This window comes from Nothoprocta perdicaria, unplaced genomic scaffold (genome assembly GCF_003342845.1).
Source record: "Nothoprocta perdicaria isolate Ctin4 unplaced genomic scaffold, notPer1 scaffold_144, whole genome shotgun sequence".
NCBI classification, from domain to species: domain Eukaryota; kingdom Metazoa; phylum Chordata; class Aves; order Tinamiformes; family Tinamidae; genus Nothoprocta; species Nothoprocta perdicaria.
This window is the reverse complement of record NW_020454583.1, coordinates 421,502-448,970: the sequence shown is the minus strand read 5'-3', so window position 1 is coordinate 448,970 and position 27,469 is coordinate 421,502. Positions and strand designations below refer to the sequence as shown.

The 27,469-nt window shown below is 42.7% G+C and overlaps 1 protein-coding gene across 1 annotated transcript; it reads left to right on the top strand.

The window, feature by feature from the left end:
- TGFBRAP1 (transforming growth factor beta receptor associated protein 1) lies at nucleotides 1-26,491 on the top strand. The gene is made up of 11 exons (XM_026034473.1): nucleotides 1-696; nucleotides 5,571-5,765; nucleotides 6,130-6,284; nucleotides 11,097-11,179; nucleotides 16,609-16,950; nucleotides 18,146-18,203; nucleotides 19,399-19,542; nucleotides 20,584-20,730; nucleotides 21,930-22,089; nucleotides 23,602-24,044; nucleotides 24,948-26,491. Exons 1-11 carry the CDS (start codon nucleotides 12-14, stop codon nucleotides 25,134-25,136), a joined length of 2,601 nt encoding a protein of 866 aa, XP_025890258.1. The 5' UTR covers nucleotides 1-11; the 3' UTR covers nucleotides 25,137-26,491.
- The last annotated feature ends 978 nt before the right edge of the window (nucleotides 26,492-27,469 follow it).

Genomic DNA, 27,469 nt, shown 5'->3' with positions numbered 1-27,469 from the left:
CAGGAGGCACCATGAGCGTCAAGGCTTTCAAGCTCGTCTGCGCTGTGGAGCGGGAGATGCTGATGGGAGACAAAGCTCACATCAACATCGAGTGCATTGAGTGCTGTGGGAAGAACCTCTACATTGGAACCAATGACTGCTTTATCTACCACTTTCTCTTGGACGAAAAGATATCAACAGCTGGAAAAACAACTTTCGCTGCTACCAAGCAGCTGCACAAATACCTGGGCTTCAAGAAGTCCGTGAGCGAGCTAAAAGCAGCGTCCGCCCTCACCAGGCTGCTCGTGCTCTGCGACAACACGATAACACTAGTGAACATGCTGAACTTGGAACCCGTGCCCACGGGCGCCAGGATCAAAGGAGCCGTGACCTTCACGCTGAACGAGAACCCCGTGAGCACCGACCCCTTCTGCGTCGAGGTCTGCATCATCTCCGTCAAGCGCCGCACCATCCAGATGTTTGTGGTGTTTGAAGACCGAGTGCAGATAGTGAAGGAAGTGTTCACCCCGGAGCAGCCCTACGCCGTGGCTGTAGATGGGCACTATTTGTGTCTCGCCCTTACCACGCAATATATCATATTGAATTATGACACTGGCAGCTCCCAGGATCTGTTCCCGTACTGCAGTGATGAGAGGCGGCCGATTGTGAAGAGGATAGGCAGGCAGGAGTTCCTGCTCGCCGGGCCTGGAGGGCTAGGTGAGATAACAGCGGGGATTGGGTTGGTTTTTTGTAACGTTTAATCTTCTGTTTCACTTCGATTTGGGAAGCAAAGCTTAAGTAACTATTAATTTGAGTGCAGAATAATGCTACTTTACCTTATAAAGCGGCGCTGGACTGTTGAGAGCAAAAGGTAAATTCTTGGTACTATGTGTTATAACCTCTTGCCTTTCATATCGRTGCACAAAATGATGCTTAAATACTAGTGTTTTAGTCAGAGCTCTGGAGTGTTTTGTCCAGACAGACAGCTGTGAGGAAAGGGGCTGTTTTCCTGCAGCCCGGAGTGAGTAAAACTTGCTTGGTACCCAGTGAAATATCAAAGGCTGATAGCCTGGCTGTAGTGACTCGCTGGAGTGGCTTTCAGGACCTCATGGTGCTATAAATTGTTTTGGGGCTAGTGTAGCTAATTTCTGACAAGTTCCTATTAGGAAGATTCATGTGAATTTCCTTTTGTGTAACGTAATAGGAAGGTTGCATTGCAACACTAATAAGAAATGATATTTGAAATAAACACTAACTCTTGTAGAATTAAACCCTGCCCTAACTTTAGGTGCTGTGAATTTGCAGGCATTCTTACACTATTCCGTGCTCATACTTTTAGAATACTTTTTTCAGGTCCATGTTACAGAAAATAATGGCTAAACTGTAGTGTACTGAGCATACTAAAGCTGCATAGTGTTAAGTCCAGTAAAAAGCAAAACTGTGATATTAGTTTGCCTTTTTTTTTTTTTTTGTGATTTGAACACAGGATGCACAACTTTTGACAGGGTAGAAAAAGAGATGCTGAACCAGGTTCTGTTCAACTGCATCATCTGCCCCCACCACCACCTCCCCTCCCTTTTTTTTTTTTCTTTTCAAAAGAGAAAGCTGAATTGTATTTGGTCAGAATTTTGCTTTTATCTTGTCTCTTGGAAGAAAGATGTGCGCTAGGAGCTCTACCTATAAAATTTAGCAAGCCTGTAAAAGTAGAAGTGTGCTGTGCTGAGGTTAACATACTTTGTGAGGTATTAAGCAAGCGTGCTTCCATAGCTCTAAATGTGCTGTAAATGTCTTTCTGTTTTCTCCAGTAATACAGACCAAGTCTAACTTAGGCAAACAACTTGGGCAACTTAAAAAATCTCGTTATGGATTGTCTTGATGTCCTTTGGTAATTCCCATTATCATCTCTTCTTCCCCATATCTTTGTTTTGGCTTAGTATTACATACTGTAATGTTCTTCCCCAGTAAAATGTTTAGTGTCTTTCGTGCTAGTTTCTTGGGAGTTGTAAAGATATTTGGGCACCTGTAAAATACCAGTGTTGCATGTGTTGACGTTCAAGGTGGTGCCACTCTGCAGTAAAGTGAGGGGACTTGAGAAAGTGTGGTGCAAATCATCAGTTCTAATTTTGGCTTGATTTTGGACACAACTTCTTGTTATGAAAGTATTTCATTGGTTAAGACTAGTTTACTTGGCACTTCATAGGTCATCTATTCCAAACTTAGCTCTGGTTGTTGTGGATATAGTCTGTGTCAATATACTTGGTTTTATAGTGTTTGATGTGACTTTTGTTTTTCCTACCAGATTAATTTTTGCTGGAGCTAAGACTGAAATTGAGAATGACAGAAAGCTGCTGTCATTGCTGGTGGCAATAACAGGGATATGACTGTTAAGATCATTAAATCCTCCTTGAGAAGCAAGGACTGCCAGGAGGAAAAGGGACCCACTTGACCAAGGGAAGCAAAGAGCCTCACTGCTTTGGTGAACCTAAGGAGGGGAGCTCTAAGCTGGAAGCAGCGTGGGAAGGAGGAGATGACCTGAAAACAAAGGATGTAGGGGTGGACCAGGTCTGTAAACAGAGTGCAGGTCAGCACAGAAAAGATTTTGTGATCAGCAAAACAGCCAAAGGGCCCTCTTCAAACAAGCCCACAGATGAGGGTGTGCCAGTAAGGAAACATGAGGGGAAAGCTCTTGCACTTTTTGTGGGAAATCAGCCTGACTGGTGCTTACCCAAAGTGCTGGCACGCTCGTGCTGCACATGGCGTGGTTTAAAAATGAGAAGAATTTGAGGTGTTAATGCCATGATCCCATTGGGTTCATGGAGATCAGTAGGGAGGGCTCATCTGACTGGAGTGCTGCAATGGATGGGAAACAGCCTCTTTAGGGAAGCTAGACTGGGAACAGGCAGATGGTGCTTTCCATGGGAGCAGTAGGAAYGCACGGAGCTCTCCGTGAGCCATCTGAGAGATTATGGGTCAAAAGACAGACCAATGTGGGTGATGTTGTTGCTGCCTACTACAGACCTAGGCCACCTTATCAGGGAACAGACAGATGAAGCCTTCTCCTGATAACAGGAAGAAGCCTCATGTTTGCAGACCCTGGTGCTTAGGTGGGATTTGCGGTGGCTTCGTGCCTCCCATGAGGGCCAGCACAGAGGAACACAAGCAATCCAAGATGTTTTGAGAGTGTGGTGGTGATGAGAGCAAGCTGAGAAGTGAGTTTCTGCAGAGGATACAATCTTATTTATAAGGAAAGAAGAAGTGGTTGGGGATGTGAAGGTCAGAGGAACCATGTCTGCAGCGACCATGAGAAGATGGAATTCAGGATCCCGAGAGAAAGGAACAARGCAAAGAGTAGGACTGCAAGCGTGGGCTTTAGGAGAGCAGGTTTTAACTTTTTCAGTTACCTGCTTGGARGAATCCCRTGKGATAYGGCTCTGAGTAAGAGGGGAGTCTAGRGARAGYGGTCTGACCTGTAACAACCATCCCCTTCAAGCTCAGAAGTGGCYTGTGGTGGTGGGCAGGACAGCGAGCAAAGGCAGCAGCAGGCCTGCGTGGAGGAGCTCAATGTGGAAAGGAAGCGGGTGAGAGGTAGGGACAGGCCACGTGGGAGCAATATATAGATGCTGCCAGCGTATGGGGATAGGCTTGGCTCTTCCTAAACCCATCTAGAGCTGAATCCGGTGATGGACGTGAAGGGTGACAGGAAGGGCTTCTGCAGGAGACAGGTGAGCTGCCTGGGCAGGGGTCCTTCTGCCCTCGCATAGCTGCAGCGAGCTGCAGCTCCCGCCTTGGTTTTAGGCAGCGGCTCCGTGTCTCCAGCGTGAGCTCCGGGCGGCGCGCGGCCGAGCCGAGYGCGGGCACTGCCCTCGCGCCGCCAGGAACGGGGATTCCGCCGTGCGAGGCCGCGGAGCGGCTGACTTGGTGTAAAGCAAAGTAGTCAGCGCTGACCACTCCTTTTTTCCYTCCTGTTTTTATGTACTGTAGCGTTTTTTCATGCTGGCAACTTACGTGCTATCCGAAAGTTTTTGTGTTGCTTTTTTTTATTAAATAAAGCCTAGTGTTCAGAACAAATAGAAGCCCCGAGTTACCTGAGCAAATGCTTGTTCTACCTTGGAGCGGGGTGTCTGGACCAGGTGACCTTCAGAAGATTCTTCCAGGCTAAATTGTTTTTGAGTCTATCCATTTTTAGATCTGTCTCACACTGAAAATGCCGTGGTTGTTTGGGGCAACTCATGCACCTTCCAGATCGCTTATTTGCCTTTTTCACTGTGTAATTGGTGATGACTTCATCCTGGTTCCCTCAAATACTTTCATGTGCTTTTAAAAAGGCCATGATTTCTGACTGTAGTTGCCATGTTTATTATCCTGAGACAAGAACTGGGTAAAGACAAGGGGAAATGCATCATCCTTTCACAGAGCCCCTGCCATTGAGKGCAGAGGGGTTTAGGCAGGCTTTGACTTGGAGTAGCACTGAGTTGTGCATGCACTTCCTATCCATAAATGAATTTTCTGAATTAATCTCAAATGAATTTCACTTGAATTGATGCTAAGAAAAGACTCATTATGGAAAAACAGAGAATATCACGTTCTAAATGGAAGTGATGCTCTGTAGCCCAGAAGCAAGTGAAACTTTCATTAAGTAGTCACTTGGCGGAGTGAATGGACAGGTAGAAAGATAACACAGATTAACTGAAGCTGCTTGACTGGAAGTGGTTTTATTGTTCACAGTGCTCAGTGTGGGCATTATTGGGATGTTAAGCCTGTACTTTACAGGCAGCCTCTGGATTTTGTTGCCAGTGCTTGAGAACACAGGTGCCTTGCGGGATGTGACCCTTCTGAAGGAAATAGACTCACATTCTGTGAAAATTTTGCTGTAGCAAAAGTCAAGAAGTAAATGCAAGTTCCATCTCCAGTGAGTATGAACTTTTTTCCTGTGAGGGTGACAGAGCCCTGGAACAGCCTGCCAAGGAGGAGACTCCCTGTTGTGGAGTCTTCTTCTCTGGAGGTCTCCAAACCCGCCTGGATGCCGCCCTGTGCTCTGGGTGTCCCTGCTGGAGCAGGGGGTTGGACTACATGATCTCTAGAGGTGCCTTCCAACCTCAACCATCCTGGGATTCTGTGAAGTGCTTGGTAATAGACTGGCACCTTCTTGAGGCCTTTGGCACTGCGAGAAACAAGTATGTCTAAAATGGCAGRTAGAGCTGCAGACAAGCACTGATCYTACTTGCTCTTATCTCACCAAMTACTGTGTGTTTTAAAGGGAGTTCAAGCTACATGGTATAATTCTTTTAAAAATACTGATGAACTTACTGAACTTCAATTCTTTTCCTGTATTTTTTCCCAATAATTTCTTTTCACTTTTCAGTCCCGTCCCTTTCTCTTGGTGAAGGATAAAGAAAAATCCCGATGTGAGCTCTCCAGCAGGTCTTTAAGGTGCAGGGATTTGTCAGGTGTGAAGCCCTGTCACTTTATCCCCCCAGTGCTGCACATGTTCTTTTGAGAGCTGCTATTTCTAGCTTTTACTTGCACTTATCGGCACTTGGAGAACCACAGTCTTGGATCAAGTCCCAAGCTCTCTTCTCCTTTGTTCCCAGGGATGTTTGCGACCGTGGATGGCATTTCCCAGCGAGCCCCCGTGCACTGGTCGGAGAACGTGATCGGAGCAGCGCTCTGTTTTCCTTACGTGGTCGCTCTGGATGAGGAGTTCATCACCGTGCACAGCATGCTGGACCAGCAGCAGAAGCAAACCCTGCCCTTCAAAGAAGGTCACATTCTGCAGGACTTTGAAGGTATTTAGATGGTATTTATTAATGCACTTATTTGCATTAATAACTGCAGCATATGCTCTGTATGACAGCTCACTGATAGAAATGTGGGCACTGTCTTGTTTGTTTTTTAAGTAAAATAGCCTATCAACCATGTAACACTTTCATTGTGAATGCTTTCAGAATTATGTTCCTGCAGACTATGGTAGATAAAACTTAATCTTCCAAAACTGATGTTTTAATTGACTTTAATTGACAATTTATTTGTCCAAGCTATGTCTGTGGGATTATAGCTTTTTCCTGTAATTAAATTATTTTCTGCCTGTGTTTTTTACTGCGTTGTTTCTTCTGTGGAGAACATAAACTGATAGCTCTTTTCCCTGTCCAGGCAGGGTAATTGTGGCTACTAATAAGGGTGTATATATTTTGGTGCCGCTCCCTTTGGAAAAACAGATTCAGGATCTTCTAGCCAGCCACCGAGTGGAAGAAGCCCTCGTCCTTGCAAAAGGAGCTCGAAGGAATATCCCAAAAGAGAAGTTTCAGGTCTGTTTTTTTTTAATCTTCATGGAAGAGTTTCACAGGAAGAGTTTCCCAGTGGGACCAGCTTGCCTGTCAGCAGTCAGCTGCCTGGAGGAAGGGTGGAGGGGAAGAGGGTGGTTTCTTTGGTCCATTACCTTTCAGCCTTAGGAAATGGATGTGCTCTAAGATTGATCTGTGCTTATAACAGGTGGTGATGTGTTGGCAGCAAAGATGTGCTTTGCTGCTTTGTACCTATCCCCTCACCTTTAGGATATAACCTGGAAAAAATTAATCCAAAACAAAGCTCAAAATAGGGCTAGGGAAGCCCCTACAGTGCTTAACAGCAGGTTCAGTTTTCAGCAGTAGGTTCTGTTGTTCACTCATCTTAAACAGCGGTATCAGTTTGTTTCTAGTCAGCTGTTTGTGTTGAACTTTTTCCTCATTAGAGATCAGTGCTGTCTTGCACTGAACTGTATTGCAACTTAGAGTAGAGCTGTGCCTTGGTGTGACTGAATATTTAAGATTATTTTTGTGGTGAGATACCTGAGCAGCTCAGATTAAAGCTCAGATTAAGCTAGAGGTTTATGTACCTTTCCTTCTGTCTCTGCTTCATAGGAACAAATACAGCAGGATGTTTCGTACTACCTGTCCTTTAGATTTTCAGACTTGAGAGAAGCAGTGTGAAATTTCTGTAACGCAAAGAAATACTGCTCAAGAACAAACTGATCTGTATGTGAACGAGTACTGGGTTTGTTTTCTTTCCATTTCCAAAAGCAAAAGGTGGTCTGTAACATGCAGAATTTGATCTGTAACTTGCAGAAATGTATCTATTTTTAAATGAGATGTTAGTCTTTTTGTCTGAATGGGTATCTCTACTTTTTCGAGTTCTTCCAGTTTACTTGGCTTAAGTGTGGGAAATACCATTTTGTTGCAAACTTAACTACAATTCAGTATCTGAAATAGACTGTAGGACATATTTCCTCTGACTTTTTTTTAAGTATTTACTGTCTTTAGCATAAGTTACCTAATGTATCTTGGGTGTACTGAATGTCTTGCCTACACTTCTGAAATTACTGTTTGCTAGAGTATTGTAAGCTCTTGTGATTTTAAGTTAGTAGGTTTTTATTTTTTTCAGATAAGTGCTCTTAAGGGTGTTCAGTTGATTTAAGTSTATGTTACAGCTGAAAAACAAGAGATTTTATTTGCAAACAGAACAGCCAGTTGCAGTTTGAGCAGTATTTATAGACTAATATGACCCATCTTAAAACGGGGTCTTCCTCTGAGTCATGTTAGAGGACTGAGCTTGGCTTAGCTCCTGAGAAGGGAGTCCAGCTTGCGGGGCAGATCAGCAGCTGCAAATGGGATGGGTTGACCCAACCCACGGGGGTCTGCGGCGCCTGACGCCGTCGTCCTTGCGGGTGCTGGAAGCACCTCGGGCTCCAGCTGTGGGCCCACGTGGTAGGGGTGTGATGGAGCACAGCAGAATTACATGCTTTACATGCATCCTTGGTAACATTTCCATAGCGTAACATATAGTAGTGTGTTAGATACCTCTCCTGATAGGACCTCCTAGTAGGACAGGTATCTATTGCACAAGCGTAGTTGAGCTCCTTGGTTGATTCCCGAGTAGTTTATGCTCTTTTGGGGGCCGTTTTTTACTCGCAGGGGTAGGAAGGCAGTGGTATTGAGTTAAACTAGTTGATGCAGCAGAAGAGTGGTGGTATTTGAGTAGTGCCTGTACACAGGATAGCACCCCCTCCCCCTTTTTTTCCCCCCACATGCTCCTTTAATCTCCCCAGTTTGATAAGGCTTTTGTCAGTGTGCCTTGAACTCTATCATGGTAGTGTCGCACAGACTTGTTGAAGTTAGGGCTTTTGGCTGCAGTTCAGCACCACTTTGTTATTGCATGGATTCATGTTGCCTCTCTCCCTCCTTCTACATATGTAACAGGCATATTTTAGGTGTAATTCAGATGATAATTCAGGATGACAGTGGGATCGAAACAGTTTCATGTGCTGTAATGTCTGAATTACGTGTGCAATCAGTGCTTCAGTTATTGTGAAGAACTAGGTCATAGATGAGTAGCCCTGTTATTTAGCCCTATGGGCCACAAATTTCTCTCCGCCTCATTAGATGAGAATTCTTCTGTCTTTGGGAATCGGGAGATATTGCAAGGCAGAAAACTGCTAAGCCAAAGCGATGCGAGGTCGTTGCCTCTGGCAGAGGAGTGGCAGAGGCCGTGCTGCCAGGCTCCCATGAAAGGACTGAGCGCCGCGTATTCATTATTTTTTCAGCTGAAGTTTGCCAAAGTTTGTAAAAATCATGGTGGTTGGTAGTAAAGACCTTGGTTAGATTGACACACATCTTGCATAAGCATCTCTCTTTTGCCTCTCATTTTCTCTAGTCCCCAAAAAACCACTCTATATTAACTAAACCCAAACCAGTCCAGAGATAAAGTAACTTTCTGACTAAGTCTTTCTAATTTTGCCCATGCTGGTAAGGATTTCTCCAGCAATAGACAGAAAGCTTTGCTGTGGCTATTGCAGCTCTAGTAGTAACCTTTCTATTTACTACAGCTTTTTAAAATGCTGCTTTTCAGTTAACTCTTGTATGTGTTTGCAGCTAGATTTTAGTTCTCAGTATTTGTTTTCATTCGACCAGTAATATAGAATTCTCTTACAGCACTTTGAGTCCTAAAGCCTTTCTTCAAACAATGATAAGGGAATTAGTGTTGATTTTTAAASGCGTTAAAACCTAGTACCTTTAAAACAAACACCCAAATAGCAATATTACAGGTAACAGGTCTGGAGGAGCTCAAAAAGATGGCTTTTTTGTTTGCTTTTGCATCATTCCAAACAAAATTTAACTAGGTATGGTTCTTGAATGACACCAGTCTAGCTCATTCTTTAAAACCTCTGGGAAGGAAACTGCAGAATTTTCCCTTTTGCCTGCAAAACCYGTATGTTCAGCAGTATCAGTGTCTCATGTGCATCGTGGCTGAAAATCGAGGTAACTACTGCCTGTCCTATCAGGAGGTCATTCCAAAATTGAGGAAATATGTGTAGAAGCTGGARGGTGGGGAGGGGAGGCAGTTTTGCACAACTTGGAGACAAGTGCAGATAGGTCAGTATTGGAGATAAAAGTGAGTATCACCCAATCGGTTGGAATTGAAAACTGACCTTAGCCCTATTCTTGCATGAATTTCTTAACTTTTAATTGAAAAGATTGCTTCACAGATCCATCTGTTAAGGGAGAAACTTCAGATGGATTCAACTTAACACCAGTACTCTGATTCTCTAAATATGTACACTCTTTGTTGTAAAGCTTGAAACAGCCTTAAAATACTTTTGTTATCAATTTTTCTAGGCAGATGAGAAATTATTTAGTGATAATTGGAGAGCATGAGGCCACATTTTGAAGATTTCTGGTGCCACGAGGGGCAGACAGTTCCTTGTAAAACATGCCAATCTGCATCCTTAGTTGGATACAACTGCCCAGCGTAAAGAGGGAGTGAATTATTGTTTTGCTTTTCTGAAGGAAAACAAGAACAAATTCTCACCAGGTGACTCTCCTTTCTGTTTCCCCTTTTCTGCTCGACCCTTGGAGGCAGTAAGAAAAAATCAGCCACCTTGCCAATCAGCAGGTTTCTGTGTCTTACTGACATCAGATCCATAGGCCAAATGAGCTTAAGCTTAACTTTCCTCTTGGTAATTTATAAACTTTAATCAAGACCTAAGATCGCCAGTGGGAGTATCCGTGTACCCTACTTGAGCTCTCTTGTTTTTTAGTAATTCCTTTGTGAAATATATTGCCTAAACTTATTAATTGCTTAAATATATTGATTAATTTGTCCTGGGCATTCTTACTGGGATTGGARTCCTTTTGCTAACAACAGCACTTGTAGTCCTCTGTTAGATGTTAAACTGCAAATTAAGAAAGTTGGAGGGGGAGCCTGAAGGTGTGTGGATATAGCTCGCTGTGCTTGGAAAATGCAGGGCCAAGGAGTCAGCAGCAGTGACACTTTCCAGATGACAGTTTACATTACTTTTAATAATTCTCTTTTGCCATTGGAATTATTTTGGGCACAAGGACTTCATTGCATCTGGTGGCTACCAACTCAGTGTTCTCTTAAACACCCAGCTTTTATAGGTGATTTTTTTTCCCCTCTGTACTAAGTTCTTTTAGCCTGACCGTGAGCTTAGCAGCAGAACTTCGGTACACGTTGTTTTTCTTATAGTTTGCTTGTGCTTTTCTCTACTTTGCGTAAGGTACTGCTGATTGGGTAAACTTAACTTTAGAAGTATTTAGGTTTTTAAAAATTACTAGCAGAAAGTCAGAAGGACGATCATCCACAGGGCAGGGAGGCTGTGAGAATCAGCAGAAAACTGAGGTGAGGGGGGGAAGGCAGCTGCCTTTGTGTGGTCATATATATTATATACACACACACACACACACATGTGTATTTGCCTGCTCAGTTACGGGGTTCTCTAAAGCTGGCCACTTGCCTTTACACTTGCAAGTACCATGAGCAGAAACTCAAAAGTCAGGTTCATATCAGCTAATAAGCCAGCATTTGAATAAGAAAACATCAACTTGCCCTTTGGGACTTGCCTTTTAGCAAGTGCTCCTGAGCAGTGCTGCGTGCACAGACTTCTGTGGAAGAAAAAGTAGCGTGGGCAGCACTAGRTGGGCCTGGCTGAAGGTTCTTGACTCAGTGTTTAGTTTTCTRTTGTTCTTGTGGGGTTTTTTTGTTGTGGTTTTTTGTCCTCGGGTAGTTGTTGCAGTAATGACGAGTACCATGTGGCTAATAAACTTTTTTCCCCTTCTCTCCCATAGGTAATGTACAAACGAATCCTACAGCAAGCGGGTTTTATTCAGTTTGCACAGCTTCAGTTCCTTGAAGCAAAAGAGCTCTTCAGGTAATTCTGTGATGACAAATTTACTAATAGCCTTTAAATAAGGAGCTAGGGTGCTTGGGTTTAGAGATGTTTAATGGCTGGAATGYTTTTTGATGGGGATGTGAAATCTGTGACCAAATGTTTTTGTTGGAAGTGTGGCCATGAGGCAGTTTTATAATTGGAAACTTAATGYAAGTGCTTTTTCTGTATGCTAACATATTTTAGCATTAATACTATAGTCTGATAGTCTGATTTTTCTCTTTGTGGTGATATGTTGACGTGATACTTGTGAAGGTCCRGGTTTTATTATTCAGCCTGTGCTGTGATGTATATCATGAAAAATGCCTAGTTTCTTTTAAGTGTGTGCTTCCTAAGAAAAAGGGATCATTTAAATACTGTTCATGCAACTAGCTTTTATGAGAATGTGGATACTGAATTTGTCTTAACRTTTATTCAGCTAGGCCTTTTTCAGGAGATAGATGACTTCATTCAAATTGATCCCGCTGTTGCGCTTTGACTCCATAAAAGGGGTCAAATGCAGCTTGTTGTATTTGTTTTGCCTAACAATTTCACTTCTGCTAGCAGTGCATCGCTCTGACTTGGGGYGGTTCAGAGCTAGGGGTAACCCATTTGAAAATAAAAAGTCTTTATCTGCTTGAATTCATCTTGCATCAATTCAGAATCTATTAAAGAAGGATTGTTAAGGTTGGCTGCTTTTGTCTGTAGTGTGCTCTGAAGGCCTCTGGTATAGGAAAAGTCCCCTTGGATTAATGGAGGGAATGTGAAGGAAGGTGAAGCTGTGGGAGATGGTACTACTGGATGGGGAACTTTCCATTTTCACTTGAGGCACATGAGGATAATGCGAAACACAGGTCTTTAATGGGCAGTGCCCAGTGCRTAGAGAGTAGCAAATGATAGGATTGTCCTGAATAGCATTTAGCAGCAGCTTCTGTTCACAATCTTTTTCTTTATTGTCCCTTTTCTTTGGCTTTAGTGAGAAACCTGCAGTCTTCCTCCCTCCTTGTCCTTCTCGGTGACACTGCACTCAATCATTGCTGTTATGTAGCTGAAATAAAAGTACCAGCTTCATACTACAGAATCTCTTGCTGTACAAATTCCTGAAAAGCCYTTGCGTCTGGTCCTGTCGCTGGTAGTTGGTAGATTTTCTTTAAAAAGCAGTGAGAAGGGGGAAGGTGTCAGGAGCCCTCTCCTCTGTGGGAAGAGAGGCGGTGAGCGAGTTGGATCGGTCATAATTTGTAGCTCCCATCTAACTAGCAGCCCATCAGGAGTCAGTTTTAAGGAGCAGGATTTTATGCCTGTATAGCATAAAATGTTTCATGAGAAAACGCAGTCCAACCATGAATCTTGAGCTGAAATGTCATCCCAGGGTATCTTCTTCCCCCAAAAGCTTCAACTGTAGAATGGGGAAGTTGTTTGTGATCTGATSAACCCCTTGAGAGAGACAGTAAATAGCCCTTTTGTCGAGTCATTTGTAGGCTATTCGGACTGAAAAATTCCTTGTGGAATTCAGGGTCTCTAATTCTCTGCCATGGCTGTCACAGCTAGTTCAAGCAGTATCTGATGGTGCCCCAAAACACTCGCACACTTTTTTTCCTTCAAGCATCAATAAGTGTAAAACAAACAAGGCTAAGATATTGGTGGCCYTTGCAACCACTTGCATGTGTTGCTTTGCAGGTATTTGAAGCTAGAGTTAGTCAAAATAACTGCTGTCTCAAAGTGCCAAAGAAAAATGTGGTATCTGTTTGAATGAAAGGTGGAATTAAAAATGAAGCAAAGTGAAAGCAACACCTCAGCGGATTTGGTTTGCCTTGGAGCTCCTCTTGGCCAAATTATAATTGAGATTGTCTCATTCCTCAGAAATAATCTGTTATAGACCAACAGGTAAAAGTTTAGTGGACTAAAAGCTTTGCTTTCTTCCTTCACTACCTTGTCTTAGATAAAATAAAACTGCATCCTGAGAAGATTCTAATGCTTAATTTCATAGTTAAGTACAGAAACTGTTAAGAGAAATACTTTCCTGCTCTTATATATGACTACTGAAGAATGAGGAGAAGGAAGGAAGGAAGTGATAGCTGTGCTGGAACTCAGATAGTTTAACAAACAAAGGAGAAGTTATTTTCTTCAGCTGGAGCAGTTAAACTCAGTGAGCTGTCGCTGTGGGACTTGCTAGACTTGGCATAAACATCTGCTATTATTTACAAGTTTTGCTATTTTATATCTCATTTAGAGATTCCCATGGAGTTAGACCAAACAGAGATGTTTGGTGAGGCACTCCCTGCATTTGAGATGTTTTGYTGGAGTAGCTGGCACTATGAAAATAAGTCTCCGGTGTTCAGTTGTATCCCGTCTCTGGGTGGGTGCTGCTTACAGTCTGATGAGAAGGATACTGAAACTACCAATACTGTAAAAGTTAGAAAATGTCTTCACAAGGTTGAATAAGTTATATTAAATAGCAGTACTTTATCCATTTGTGTGGTTACTCTCTCTATTCCACCTTAGGCCATCTCCCGATACTTGGTGATGTAGCCAGTAAGGAAAACAATGATCAAATGATCATGCTTGGGTTTCTTCAGATTGAGTAGGCTGTTCTAGTTCAGTTTATTTTAAACAAGTGAAGAATCTTGTTGAAGAAAACTCATCTCTTTTTAAAATAGAGTTAACTTACTCTATTGTATCTTGTGTAATACACCTTATTTTCTGGTGATCCTCAAGCCTTCTAAGCTTTCATGGAGTAGCTGGATTAGCCAAAGCTGCAGTTAGATTGCCCTAATAAGTCAATGCTGAGAGCCCAAGTGCTGTTTGAGCCATGAGGTCATGTCACCAACAAGCTCGTGTTTCTTGGTTATTCAGCCTCTTAAAACTTCCCATCYCTCTGAGTTCAGTCATGAGGAGAATCTAAATTTCTGAAACTCTGAAGTCTGTAAAAAGTGATATTCAAAGGACACTTCAATTACAGGAATATGCACAGGAGACATGGACTGTTTTTCTTTGCTAGAGACTGACCTTTCTAGGGTAGTGTTTTTTCAGATGCTAGGAAAAAACTGTGTAGTTTAGGAAAACATACAGCTCAAAACTCCTTTCCATAGGAAAGGTTCCTGTTTCGAGATTTCCCTCTGTTGCTGTTGGCTGTCGTTCATTTTGCTGCTTCCATGCTATGCAGTCCACTGGCAGTCCCTAGGTTGTGCAGTAGGATCCTTGATGCTTTTAAATTTCTTGCTGTTGCTGCTGTTACCTGTATCCTTCTGCTTTAGTAGCCAAATAGTAGCCAAAGGATCTTTTTTTTTTTTTTTTTTTTTTACTATCTCAAACATTATTTTAAAAAATGGTAACACTTATTTACATTTGCAGGGTTCATTTTTGTTTTTAAACCACTCAAGTTTTGGAAATACTTCTGTCTTGTCAAGAAATCAATAATTCAAGGCTTTTCTCTCTGCTTCAGTTGCTTTAGAATTGTGGAGAAGGGATAAACCCATTTGTTGGGATCTTCCATACTTCCTTGCTTGCAGAAGATTTTCCTGCTTCACCTATTTCAGTAGTCTACAGACTTCTTACCTTCAAAATTTTCTGTGAGGGTTACGGAGGGAAAAGTTTTCCTGTGTGGATCATTGGTTAAAACTTTTTTTTTTTTTTGAAAAAAAACGTAACTGAGGTTTCCTTTTCAGAATTTTCTGTTCATTTTGAGCTTTCTCAGCAACGGTGTCTTCTGCCTTTTAGAAATGCCTCTCTCCAAAGGCGAAAAGGGAAAATCCTAGTGAAATGAAGCCTAAATCAGGATTTCTTGCTGTTCTTGGAAGGCAGGGCCAGGAAAAGTAGTCGCTGTGACTGAGGGCTCCAGCTCAAGGTGAGGGAAGTTGCACAGAGCAGTGCAGGGAGGACAAGATATTTCATTCAGGCAGGTTGAGAAATCTTCAAYAACTAATTCTGTGTAATTAAGTTGATATTCTAGTGACATCTGCTCAATGAAGAACAGAAGTTGGGGGAAAAGGTATGTTTAGGCCTGTACTCGGTTTCCCTTGGACAGGGAGAGTAAGTAGAGAACAAGCTTAGTAAACAGAAAATATAAAGAAGCAAGTACACTCATCCCATCAGTAGGACTGACTCCATACAGAGAGCACTAAATCCAAAAACTTATAAGGTTTACAGCATTTGAATGTGACTATTGTTAGGCTGAACTTGCCTGTATTCAAGCCAAGAGACTGGGATTGTGAAGTACACGTCAAAATGTTGCACACCAGCTTGCATACCCACCTTGAAGCTTTCAGGGCACGTGCTTTATTTTTCAGTCTCAAGCTGCGCTCTGCAAATACTTGAGCTTCTGCAACTTGGTCTGAGAGAGCTTTCTATAATATAAAAGTTAACTTTTCCTTAACTAAGATCCAGATGTTGTTCACATGTGAAGGGAAAAGCTGCTGTGCAGTATCTAACACCAGTGCCTACCTGATAGCTGTGTCTGTGCGGGGCTGCTGCTTGTTGGCGAGGTGGATGCAGAGTCACTGTCCACCACTTCAGAACCTCCTTAAGAAGTGAGCTGAAGGAGGAACTTGGTGCATTTTGGGACTGGGAGAAGTTTTAATCATTGCAAATATTATGAAAGCTTCAGCTTTCTGTAGAAAGCATCTGTTTTCTGCAGAATTACTTGCACAATCTTTGTGGTATGCCTGGAAGAGTTCACTATGCCTATTTTTTCTTTTCCTTGCCTTAACGAGAGTACTAGCTACCCTCGTGTGCAGAAGTCCAGGGAGCAGTCCTAAGAACTGCACTAAGTCCATTCAGCTTTGGGATGTTGTGCTGTCTGCTGCTTTGGTTGCTGACAGACTGGTAACTTGAAAGCAAAAGGCTCATCCTGTTTCTTAATTCTCAGAGCTCTCTACCTAGAGGAGGAAAAAGGATGAATGAGTTGGGATGGGACAAACCTGGATTTTTTTTTCTTTGCCGTTTCACACACAGAATCCCAGAATGGTTGAGGTTGGCAGGGGCCTCTTAGGGATGACCTAGTCCAACCCCCTGCTCCAGCAGGGACATGCAGAGCACGGGGCACAGGGCAGCATCCAGGTGGGTTTGGAGACCTCCAGAGAAGGAGACTCCACAGCCTCCCTGGGCAGCCTGTGCCAGGGCTCTGGCACCCTCACAGGGAAGAAGTTCCTCCTCATATGGAGATGGAACTGCCTGTGATTGAACTTGTACCCACTGCCCCTTGTCCTGTCAGTGCCCACCACCCAGAAGAGCTTTGCCCCTTCCTCCCTACATTCTCCCCTCAGATATATTTATACATCTGAAGACATTTTTCCCCCAGTACAGAAGGCAGGAACCTTCAGACTTGTTGCTGACTCTAGGCATGTGTGCATGCCTTCCCRGTGTGTGATTTTTTTGTGCCTATGTATACTTTCTCTTTCTTTTTTGCTTCATCTAGTTTGACACTGTAATTGCAGAAGCGGCCAGCTCGACGTCCGGGAGCTCATCTCTCTCTACCCCTTCCTGTTGCCTCCTTCCTCTTCATTTATACGGTCTCACCCCCCTCTGCACGAGTACGCTGACCTAAACCAGCTGACCCAAGGCGACCAGGAGAAGATGGCCAAGTGCAAACGGTTCCTCATGAGCTACCTGAACGAAGTGCGCAGCACCGACGTGGCCAACGGCTACAAGGAGGACATCGACACGGCCCTGCTCAAGCTGTACGCGGAGGCGAACCACGAGAGCCTCCTGGATCTGCTGGTCTCCGAGAACTTCTGCCTTCTCACAGACAGCGCCGCCTGGCTGGAAAAACACAAGAAGTGAGTGAGTTTTGCTGCGGGTTTGAGACGAGAGGGGAAAATGTTTGTCTTGCTCCTCAAGGGTCGATAGTATTTAAGTTTAAGTCCTAGTGGTTTCTTTGTGGGTGCAAAAGATTTGACTTTAATCTYCTATAAAATTATAAAAAATTAATACCAGTAAAAATAATACACGCACTTTGGGAAGAAGCAACTAACTAGTAGCTTTAAAATACTCATAGCAATCATTGAARTGAACTTTATTTTCTGGACTGTGAACTCCAGCGTGCCCATACTGATTTGCCACAAGGATAATGCTTAACGTGAGTGCGAATGGCTGCAATTTGGAACTGCCAAGAGGTGAAGAACTGGCTGCCAGTCACTAAGCAGGGAATGCTAGACGACAAACCTGTTAAATATGAGCTCCAGTCATACCTAGTGTCCCAACAGCTCTGTCTAGGGCTTTGTTTGTCCATCTTCGAGCTGTGTGGTGCAGTGGTAGTGACTGCAGYGGTGAAGAGCAGTCCTAACTGTGGTTACATTTAAAGTAGTTTTGTATTCAGCAGCTTTGTAGAATCCTCCTGGCACATTTACTTTGTRTGGCAAACTTTGTAGTAAACGTGAACGATAGAACATCATTTCATGAGAATAACCAGTATAGAGCTTAAACATTATAGTACACTAAGAACTCTGTAATGACGTCCTAGAAGGCAATTCGTTGTCTGACTCTATTAAAAAAAAAAAAAAAAAAAAAACAAACCTATCTGAAGTGACCATTTTAAATCATTTTTATGATCTTTTCAGATAGCTGATTATCTGCTGAAGTGATGTTTGATTTTTGGGAGCCGTGCATCAAGTGTGTACTTAAGATGCAAAGGATAGAATGAGGGTCTTTTTTCTTTTAGCTTTTTTTTCTTTTTTTAATTTGACACATACTTCTAAATGCCTGAGTTTGAGAGAGTAGTTGTAGTCTCCCTGTAGAGAAAGGAGGGTCAGGTGGATCGCTTCTAGGACAGGACTTTTCTTTTTTGATCGTAAAAAATGAGGCTGCAGTTGCTTGTTCAGATGTAGACTGAAGAATTTATACATCACCTAAACAATCCCGTCATAACCAACTATTTACTGTATTACTAAATCTCTGCTATTTGAACTGTAATGAATTTCGTAGGAAAAAACTCTACAAACTTTAATGTTATTGKTTTTTTTTCCTTCTATACAGGTATTTTGCCCTTGGTCTCCTGTATCATTACAATGGTCAGGATGCTGCAGCACTTCAGGTTAGAACTAAGCTTTTAGTGTTGACTGGAAATTAACCCTAAATATCAGGTTATCTCTCTGAGATTTAAATCTCTGACGTGACAACTTTATCTACTTGAAAGGTGTAGGAAAGGAACTTGAATAAATTRATAGGAAATAATGAAGTACTTACTGCAGATAACAGCTTTTCAGATGCTTTTATGCTATTTTAAGGTAGAATTCTGCATCCCTCAATGTATGTTTCTCCTTTTAAAGATGTACACAAGCACTAARATAATCCAAAGATGGTTTAAGATGGGTTTGGAGGGGACATCAGGACATAGCCCGTGCTAATCCTGTAGTCATGTCTGAAAAGCTGGGTGTATAAAAATGAATTTTTTTTTTTCTGGTATATATTCTGATTATCTGAAAGGTATATACATACAAGTATGATACGTAGATACATAGATCATAATACTTGTATGTACATRAGATACAAGACACAAGATAAGCAAAACCTTTAATAGTTTTCATTACTGTGCAACTTGCAGAATAGGGTTATCRTAATGACTCTGTTAACTGCATTCAAGTCCCTTTGTAAGGAAGCAGAAACTTCCCGGGCAGGAACAAAAAGCAGTAAGAAAACAAAGGCAGTGGGATGGGCGAGCAGGGGAATTCACCTTTGCCACCTGTGTCTCCGGCTCAGGAATCTGTGTTTGTTGCTGACCCCATCTGTTAAGTGTAGCACCTTTCAGTTCCAATTACAATTCATATAAAAGTACATACATATTTACAGTGCTTTTACATTTTGCTCTTTAGTTTTGACTGACGAATTTTATGCCTAGTCTAAATTTGCATTACTTAGGTTTGTGCACTTGAAAAACAGAATTACAGCAGGCCCCACGTTGAAGGGATTTTATCAAAGCTCTCCCTGCGGTTGTCCTTCCTCTCCAAGTGCCCTGGCAGTTGTTTTCAGTGTGGGAACCCAGGGATGTGGGTTCTGAATGCCACGAATACGACAKATACAAGAAACACTTTAATACAGAAGTGGTGTCAATGACCAGTGAGATTCCTGGCAAGATGCTTTCCTGGAAGCTCTTTCTAATTCCACAAGTACTGATACTGTACTGATACTAAGTGTAGTGGTAGTGTGTGTAAATCCTGAGCTGGAAGACTTAATCCGTGTTTTGGTCATGATATCTGTGTAACTCAAATCTTTGTGCGTTTTGGTTGCAGTTATGGGTGAAAATAGTGAATGGGGACATTCAAGACGCCACGCGTTCGGATCTCTATGAGTACGTGGTGGACTTCCTCACGTTCTGCTCGGACCAGGAGCTGGTGTGGAAGTACTCCGAGTGGGTTTTGCAGAAAAATGAAGAGGTCTGTGGTGCTTCTTTCTTTTCAGAATATCACRAATATAAGATAATGCCTTTGAGACACTGTTTGGGTGTTGAGTGACATTTATATCATCTTGCTASCTAGCCAGCCCACTTTGAAGAAAATTGAATGACTATTAAATGATCACGGACTGAAGTAAACTGTCAGGTTTCTTCATTCTTTTTAAATCCSTCTATTAGCCATCTGTGCAGTTGGTAGTTGCCCCTTTTTCTGCTGAAAACACTTTATCTCTCTGAGCAATATGTTCATATTATACATACAGCATGTCTTAGTATCAATCCTAATTTTTTAGAGCTTAAAAAAGTGGAAAAGTGTTAACCTAATGGGTTACAGTGCTGCTGCCAAAATCGTTATAAAAGGGTTTTGGTAAAAGCAGTATCCCTGTAACTAGGCAGTGATGTAGCTGTCGTTCTGAAATGGCCTTTGTTCAGGAAAGTYTTTGTAACTACAAGAGTTAGTCTAATTCCACCAAAATTAAAAATAGAATTTTGTAATGTCCGTTAGTGTTTTGGGCCACGCCAAGTGTCAGTTGAGTGCTCTGTGTCAGGCAGTGTCTGCTCCTGGAACTTTCCACTGCCTGCTGTGTAGTAACTTAATGTAAAGCACAATGAATCATGACCTCTAGTGACCAAATTTATAAATCTTGTTTTTGGACACTAAAAAAAATCTCTTATGTGGTGACATGCACAGGGATAAGGTTGAGAAAGTTCTGGCTTACAAGTTAGGCTTCCTTCCTGCAAAGGACTCGAGTATCCTGCTCTGWTATTGAATAGATGTGCTGACTTTTGAAGGCTGATAGAAGTTTTGCCCAACCGCAGGTTTATAGACCGGGCAATTACATAGCTTACAAACTGAGGAAATGAAGATGGGGGTAGGTGAAATCACAGAAGCACTGAGTGGTGTAGTCCTAGATGTGAGAGTTTTGTGTTGTGTATCTTAATTTACTAACTACTACTGCTATTAAGGAGATGTTCGAAGTAAAAGCATTGCCACTGACTTCCAAATGCAATTAACTCTTTCTAGGTTGGAGTGCAGATTTTCACTAAAAGGCCTTTGGAGGAGCAGGAAAAGAACAACATGAATCCAGATGATATCATMAGTTGCCTTAACAAATACCCTAAGTCACTTGTTAAATATCTAGAACATTTAGTGTTGGAAAGAAAAATAGAGGTAAGTCCTCCAAGAATAAAAAGCGTAAGTTTCGGAGTGCAAATTTTGGTAGTTTGAAAAATGCCTGTGTCTGGACAAAACTAACRTAACTTGAATACTTTCAGATACACTGCTGGTAGGGAAGAAGTGATTTTTCAGACTAAGGTACAAGATCTGAAGCTGAGATTACATTCTGCTACTAACTTTTCAACTTGAAAATGATGATAAGGCAGGAAAGGATGGTTCCTTACCTCCTCCGAGTTCTTCTGTGCCACTATCACATGCTTTGGTTTAAACTGCAGTCTGATTTGAGACTTTTAGGTTAGAGTATCTGTGTGGTGCTTTGGTACTCAGTATGGTACTCACTTATGAACTGAAGTAGGGAGCTGATAAACACAAAACTTCATAAGCCACCTACAAAGTGCCTAGGGAAKGTGAAAAATAGGGATGTTTCGTCTATGACAGTTGGCTGCATATGGATAACTGGAAAACATGCAAGTGTTAGTGTGTAAGTGTTAACTGTTGTTTTGGAACCCCTGAGGCTCTCTTGCTGTTCCTTCTCACACTAGACAACAGAGCTAGTAATTTACAGTGCCAAAGAGAGGTCAGCCTCTGGTAAGGCCATAGAAAAATGGTTGAAAGATTGCTAATCATATTGCACTGTGGCAGCAACACTAGCCCTGCTAATTCCGTGTTTTGCAAGTAGATAGGAATTCTGTTCTGGRGAGATTTAGGGAAGAAGTGACAGAATTGAGACATGCACATCTTATGTTGTAGAATTCCCCAAGCCACTCGAAGTTGAATGACCAAAGAGTGTTCACTGTTCATAAGCACCACTGTGTCCCATCTTTGGATTTTATCAATATGTAAAGCATAATACAGAAGCAGCAACACATTTTGGAACTTGGAAACAAGATGCTTCAAGCACAGGAGATACGACTTCAAGCTGTGAATAAAGCAAAGAAATGAACRTTGAAAGAAGTGGGCACATCTGATGAGCAGTCTTTTAGCTTACATCCTTGAAATGTATAGGCTAGATCAGTTGTTTCCTTCTGTTGCTTTTTAAAGTATATTTATATAATAATGCAGTAAATATTTTCAGGTATCTGGTTTTCAAATATCTTCCTTTAAAATAAGAAGCATACAAGATCCAGAGGAGTTATTGGTGGGAAAAGAGATGTCTTTGTAAACTGAGCTAACGCTGCCCTTTTTCTCTATAGAAGGAGAAGTACCATACCCATCTAGCTGTCCTGTACCTGGAAGCAATACTGCACTTGAAATCAGTGGCGACAGATAATTGTACAGAAACCACCGAGCTGCTGCTTAAACTGCGCAGTCTTCTTCAGAAATCTGATCTCTATAGAATTCACTTTATTTTGGGTAAGATGTGTTTTCTTTATTATAAATGCTAGATATCAGTTCTAGGAGAAAGCAGAATAAGGATAGAAAAGTAAAGATTTGAGACTTCTGGGTGAATAGGGCATAGCATGCCAGTTTCAGATAGATGGAAGTTAAGAGAAAAGGCCTGTGTGTTATCAATGGCTTTGGTTTCATGCATTTAATGTTTGCCACTGCCACAAGCACAGAATGCTATAGCTGGCTAGAAGAAAGAGCATAGCAAAAAAAAAAAAAGGAAAAGTTGTTTCTTTTTGAGCTTGTAACTTGTGATAGTCTTTTGCAAGTGTAAGAGCTGCATTTTTGTTAGGTAGTCTGCCTCTGAGTGCAAGGTAGCCCGACATTAAGGAATTCATTCCCAAGAACTTGTGGATCTGTCTTGGTGGTTCTGCACAGCTGCCTCTCCCCACAACCCTGACAACTGAGATTTATGGTAGGGAAAAATCTGAGCCCTTATGTGTGAAAAGGGCACACAGCAATTAAACAGCTACAATGAGTCCTTTGCCAGTGGTTAGAATGGCAGTTGTTTAAACGTTCTTCCCAAGAATTGGTCACTGAAAGAAAAAATGACTGAATAATAACTGAAATAACAGTATTTACCATCCACTCACCTTTCCAGTCAGCAAAGCAGCTTAGAACAAATAATTTACAAATTTCGGCCATTGAAACTTTTGCTGTTTGAGTCTTGTTCTTTTTAACCCATTTTCTAAAGGTGGGAGTTACAAGCAGGATTGTTCTCCTAAAATCCTTGTGCTGTATCCTGTATCTACAGGATATCTTACATGAAAATTTTTATCTTATATGGTGATGGAATGAACACAYATGCTAGTGTATTCCTCTGAGAATACATGCTAGTGTATTTCCTCCTCCAAAATATTGGAGGGGGAAAATTGCCTTTGCTACTGTTTTTCATAACACTATACTCTTTTAATTCCTCTTTACCACTTTTAGTAAGTAAAAAAGTTTTTACTTTATCCTGAAATTCCTGATGAACCTGCTATCATTCCGTTAGCCAGTTGCAAGCGCTTCAGCTTCACAACTGCCAAAGAGGATCCAGGATTTCGCAATGTCCTTAAGATCATGTTGGTTTGCTACCTAATGACTTTTCTAGACTTCCAAAATGTTCTGCTATTTTTGAGGATAGCATAATAAAATATTATTTTATTTTAAAATACTGTGGGTTTGTCTTACAGCTTATCACAGGTGGGAGCAGTGGGGGTAGAGGTGGCAAGGCCCAAGCTGGAGCTTTGGAAGATGTCGGTGCCATGGGTTTTGTCACTGTTATTGTCGTGGTGGTTCAGTGTTGTGGGAGGGTGTTCCTGTAGTTTGTGGTTTGATGGTTAGGTGTATTTGGGCATCCTTCTACCATGGATATCTGTCAAAGCCTCCTCCGAGTTGATGGGAATTGGACTGTGGGAGGTCGGTGCTCGTGTCCCTCCCGGGCAGGGAGCGACGTTCCCCTCCGCTGAGCAGAGCGCTGTGCTCCTCTCCCACCAGAAAAAGTCCGGGGCACGGATCTCCACATGGAAAGCGCCATTCTGTACGGGAAGCTGGAGGAGCACGAGAAGGCCCTGCACATCCTGGTGCACGAGCTGAGGGACTTTGGSGCCGCGCGGGAGTACTGCGCGTGGAGCGCCGCCAGCAGAGGACCCCGCTACCGCCGCCGGCTCTTCCACATGCTCCTCGGCGCCTACCTGGGCGGCAGCGGCGGCGCCGCCTCGGACGGCGCCCTCGTGGCGGCCGCCGTGGACCTCCTGAACGGCCACGCGGCCGAGTTCGACGCCGCGCGGGTCCTGCAGCTGCTGCCCGAGAGCTGGTCCGTGCAGCTGCTCTCGCCCTTCCTGGCCGGCGCCGTGAGGCAGAGCGTCCACGCGAGGAGGATGAGCCGCGTCGCGCTGGGGCTGGCGCACGCCGAGAACCTCATCTACAAGCACGAGAAGGTAGGTCGCTCCCCGAGAAGGTAGGTCGCTCCCCGAGAAGGTGGGTAGAAGGAAGGTTGGTGGTGGGTTTTGTTTTATTGGGTTTTCCTTTTTTTAATGGAGGCATTTTGAAGTTTTGTGTCTTAACGGACCTAATCGTGATCCAGAAACGTTAGGACAAAGTTGTGCTGTGAGGTTCCAGGCAGTTTTAATACCTGTATGTATATATTGCTATGACTGCTCGATTGAAACTTTATTTTACGGTTTCCTGATAAAACAAAAGGGTTTCTTAAAATAGGAACCAATTTTGTGGACTTCTGCACTGAGTGAAAATAAATACGGGATTTCTAGTTTAATGAAGCTCTTGCATAAATTTTAACAAACCTGAACTAACATTTTGCTTGGATTGAGGCTTGTCAGAATTCTCAGTTAAAGTTACAGAACACCAGGCATAATTTCAACCTTACCAAGAGCTTTTGTAAGTGGTAAATTCATTTGTGAAGCTTTTTCCTTCTCCTACTCGGAGCTGTTGCTTACAGCTCTCCGTGGATTCTTGCATTTATTTAAGTCCAGCAACAGTTTAACCTGCAGAACGTGCTAATACTCAGTTTTGTAGGGTTGTTTAGGAAGTTGCATAGGTTGTATGGGTTGTGTGAACRTGTGCACTGCACACCCCCTCCAAAACCCAGTACTTGAGAGGAAACAAGGGAACTGGTATGAATGTGGAAATGGAATCCAAGTTAAATGGTTCAAATGGTCTTTTCCGATGACCTCAATCCCTGACAGAGTTTGTCCAGCTGATGGGAGTTGAAACAGTACACGTTTGTATATTAACTTGTTAATATACAAGTTAGCTTGTCTYGTACCTCCTAATTTCCCCACTTTTCTGGCTAGATTCATGTCTGGATGCTTTCTTCCTTTCAGGTTAAGCAGAGAGGACCCCCCATTCTTCTGTCGGATAAGGCGGCCTGCCAGGTGTGCCAGAAGCCCTTCTGCGAGCCCGTGTTTGTGAGGGACCCGCACGGGGCCGTGGTCCACACGCACTGCGCTGCCAGCAGGCACCTCAACTCAAACGTGGCTCCTTGCTCTTCCAGCTCCAGCAATCAGACTTGAAACGTGTTCCCCAGGGCCTGCAAGGTCCTGTGACTTTTTACCACGTTGGAAGTGGGCTGGGAGAGGAACAAAGTGCAGCTGCTCTAGGTATCAATCAAGGCAAAGAGGTAGCCCTTGGCTCGATGGGAAGACTTTAGCAAATATGAAACGTGGCCACTTACCCTCTTGTTTTCTAATGAATGTAGATAGAAGAGAAAATCACTACCAGAAACGGAGAGCTGCAAATATAGGCTCATCTGTACATAGTAATGAACAATTAAAGAAAACGAGCCATTTCTTCACAGTAAAGATGAATGTTAGAGGGACGCAGCAAGGGGCTCCTTCAGGAAGCATCCCTTTGCACTGGCTGCGGTGCTGATGGTTTGTGGAGGTGCAGATGGCCTGTGGCAGGTGGAGCTCCTGGGACGTTACGTGACAAGACCGGCACGATGCAACTCCTCCTGAAGACAAGAAGATTTATTGGTTTCAATGCTGGCTGCAGCGTGTCCTCCTTCGGGCYGGATTCTCTTCCCTGGGATCACGTTATGAACTTGTATTTTGCTCTACAAATTGTTGGCTTTTGCACTTTTCGGTATCTTTTGTTTCCTCCCCTCTCCTCTGCTGTATAGGGTTAAAACAAACTTAAGCACTGGTCTCTTAGGTTTCTACTCTTACAATTAATGTAATAAACTCGGTGGGAACTGATAGCCTCAGTCACAGGTGTGCTTGAAAAAGAAATGAAGTTGGATTGGCTGGTCAGACTATAGTCACTTTTATATGAGGGGAGAGACTTTAATATTGACTTATTTATTAATATGCAAATATACTGTACATACAATTGAATAAATTGATCTTATCATAGAATTTGCTTGGTGTATAAAGATACAGCTGGTATGTGTACAGGTTGTGACGAATGTTTGCTATAACATCACTTAGCCTCAACTAGAGGCTCAACAGGACTCAAGTCCTATTAGTCCTTGCAGMTGACTTTGTGCAATCACATTCCCAGAAGGAGAAGATGTAATGGGGAAGAGACCTGCCCAGGGGCACTCCAGTGTTACTGCATTTGTTGTATTTTACTAGGTATTCTGTGAATTAATACTCTTCAACAACTACAGAATAATTTTACTGCCCCAATAAGTGTTTGAGATCCTATTTAACCATTTTTAAAGCAATCAGTTTAAAATATGCACTTTCCTTCAAGAGCGGATTAGAAACAAAGATTTTTCTTTAATTAACCTGAGTATTTAAAAGTCAAAGTATTTCTCTTAAATCTGTAAAGCTCTAATAAACGTCAGCTTACWGAACAGCAGAGTGGAAGGAAGATGCCTCCTCCCTGCTGCTGTAGTGTTAACAAGTTGGATTTCTGGATTCCAGCCGAAGGGTGGACTGGATGCAAGTCCAGTGTGGGCTGGATGCAAACTCGGCCAGGTCGTCTGCTGCAGAGAGGAGCAGCCGTGTAAACCTAGCGCTGCGTCCAGTGAGAAGCAACCAGACTGTGTGAGGAAAAGAAAAACGGTCCATATCTCTGTCTGGAAAACAAGAGTTTGGATCTTTCCTACCTTCTGGAGTTTGATGTCAGAATAGTTGTGTAGGGTTAAAAATAAATAAATAAAAAGGTCGTAAGGCCTGATACCCCTTCCTGCTAAGGTGTTAGCCAGGCTTAGTGAAGAGAGCTCCAAAAATGGATGTTTGTGGCTGGTTTTGCCTTAGTGCTGACAGGAGTGATTCTCCAGTGTTGGTATCAACAACATCTGCCTGTGTTCAGGGCTTTGAAATGTTGCATCCAAACAGCAGCGACAAAGTAGAAAAATWGCAATTCCTCTATACGCAAAACACAGACTAATAGTGAGGAATTGCCTTTACAAAGCTATGAGTCTTTTGTGCATCACAGCATGCAGTTCATAGAGTTTTATCTTCTGCAACAAACGTCATCAGCGTAACCATGCACCTACCTGGTAAGGACATAATAAAGCAAACATTGTTATATAGCGGAGACAATGGTGAACTTGTTGACTAGCAGTGCAGCTGAACAGAGCTGCTCTTGTCCCAGACTGCAGAGTCAGTTCTTAAATTGTCACTACCTAAGAAGGTGGGACGTCAGTATTTCAAGTTCTCTAAATAAAAATCTCGACTCAAAAGCAGCAAATATTTATATCTCGAACAAGTATCAGAATAAAGTATCACCCTTGCATAACAGATGTCCAAAAGGATGATTTGAGTTTGGGGCTCTGAACTTAATGTTAAGGGATCCCCCCATTAATTTGCATTAAAACAAATCATATTTTTTACCTGTTTTAGTTAAGTTTTGTGCTAGAATTGAGTTGGCCCACAGTAATAAAACGATGAGCAAA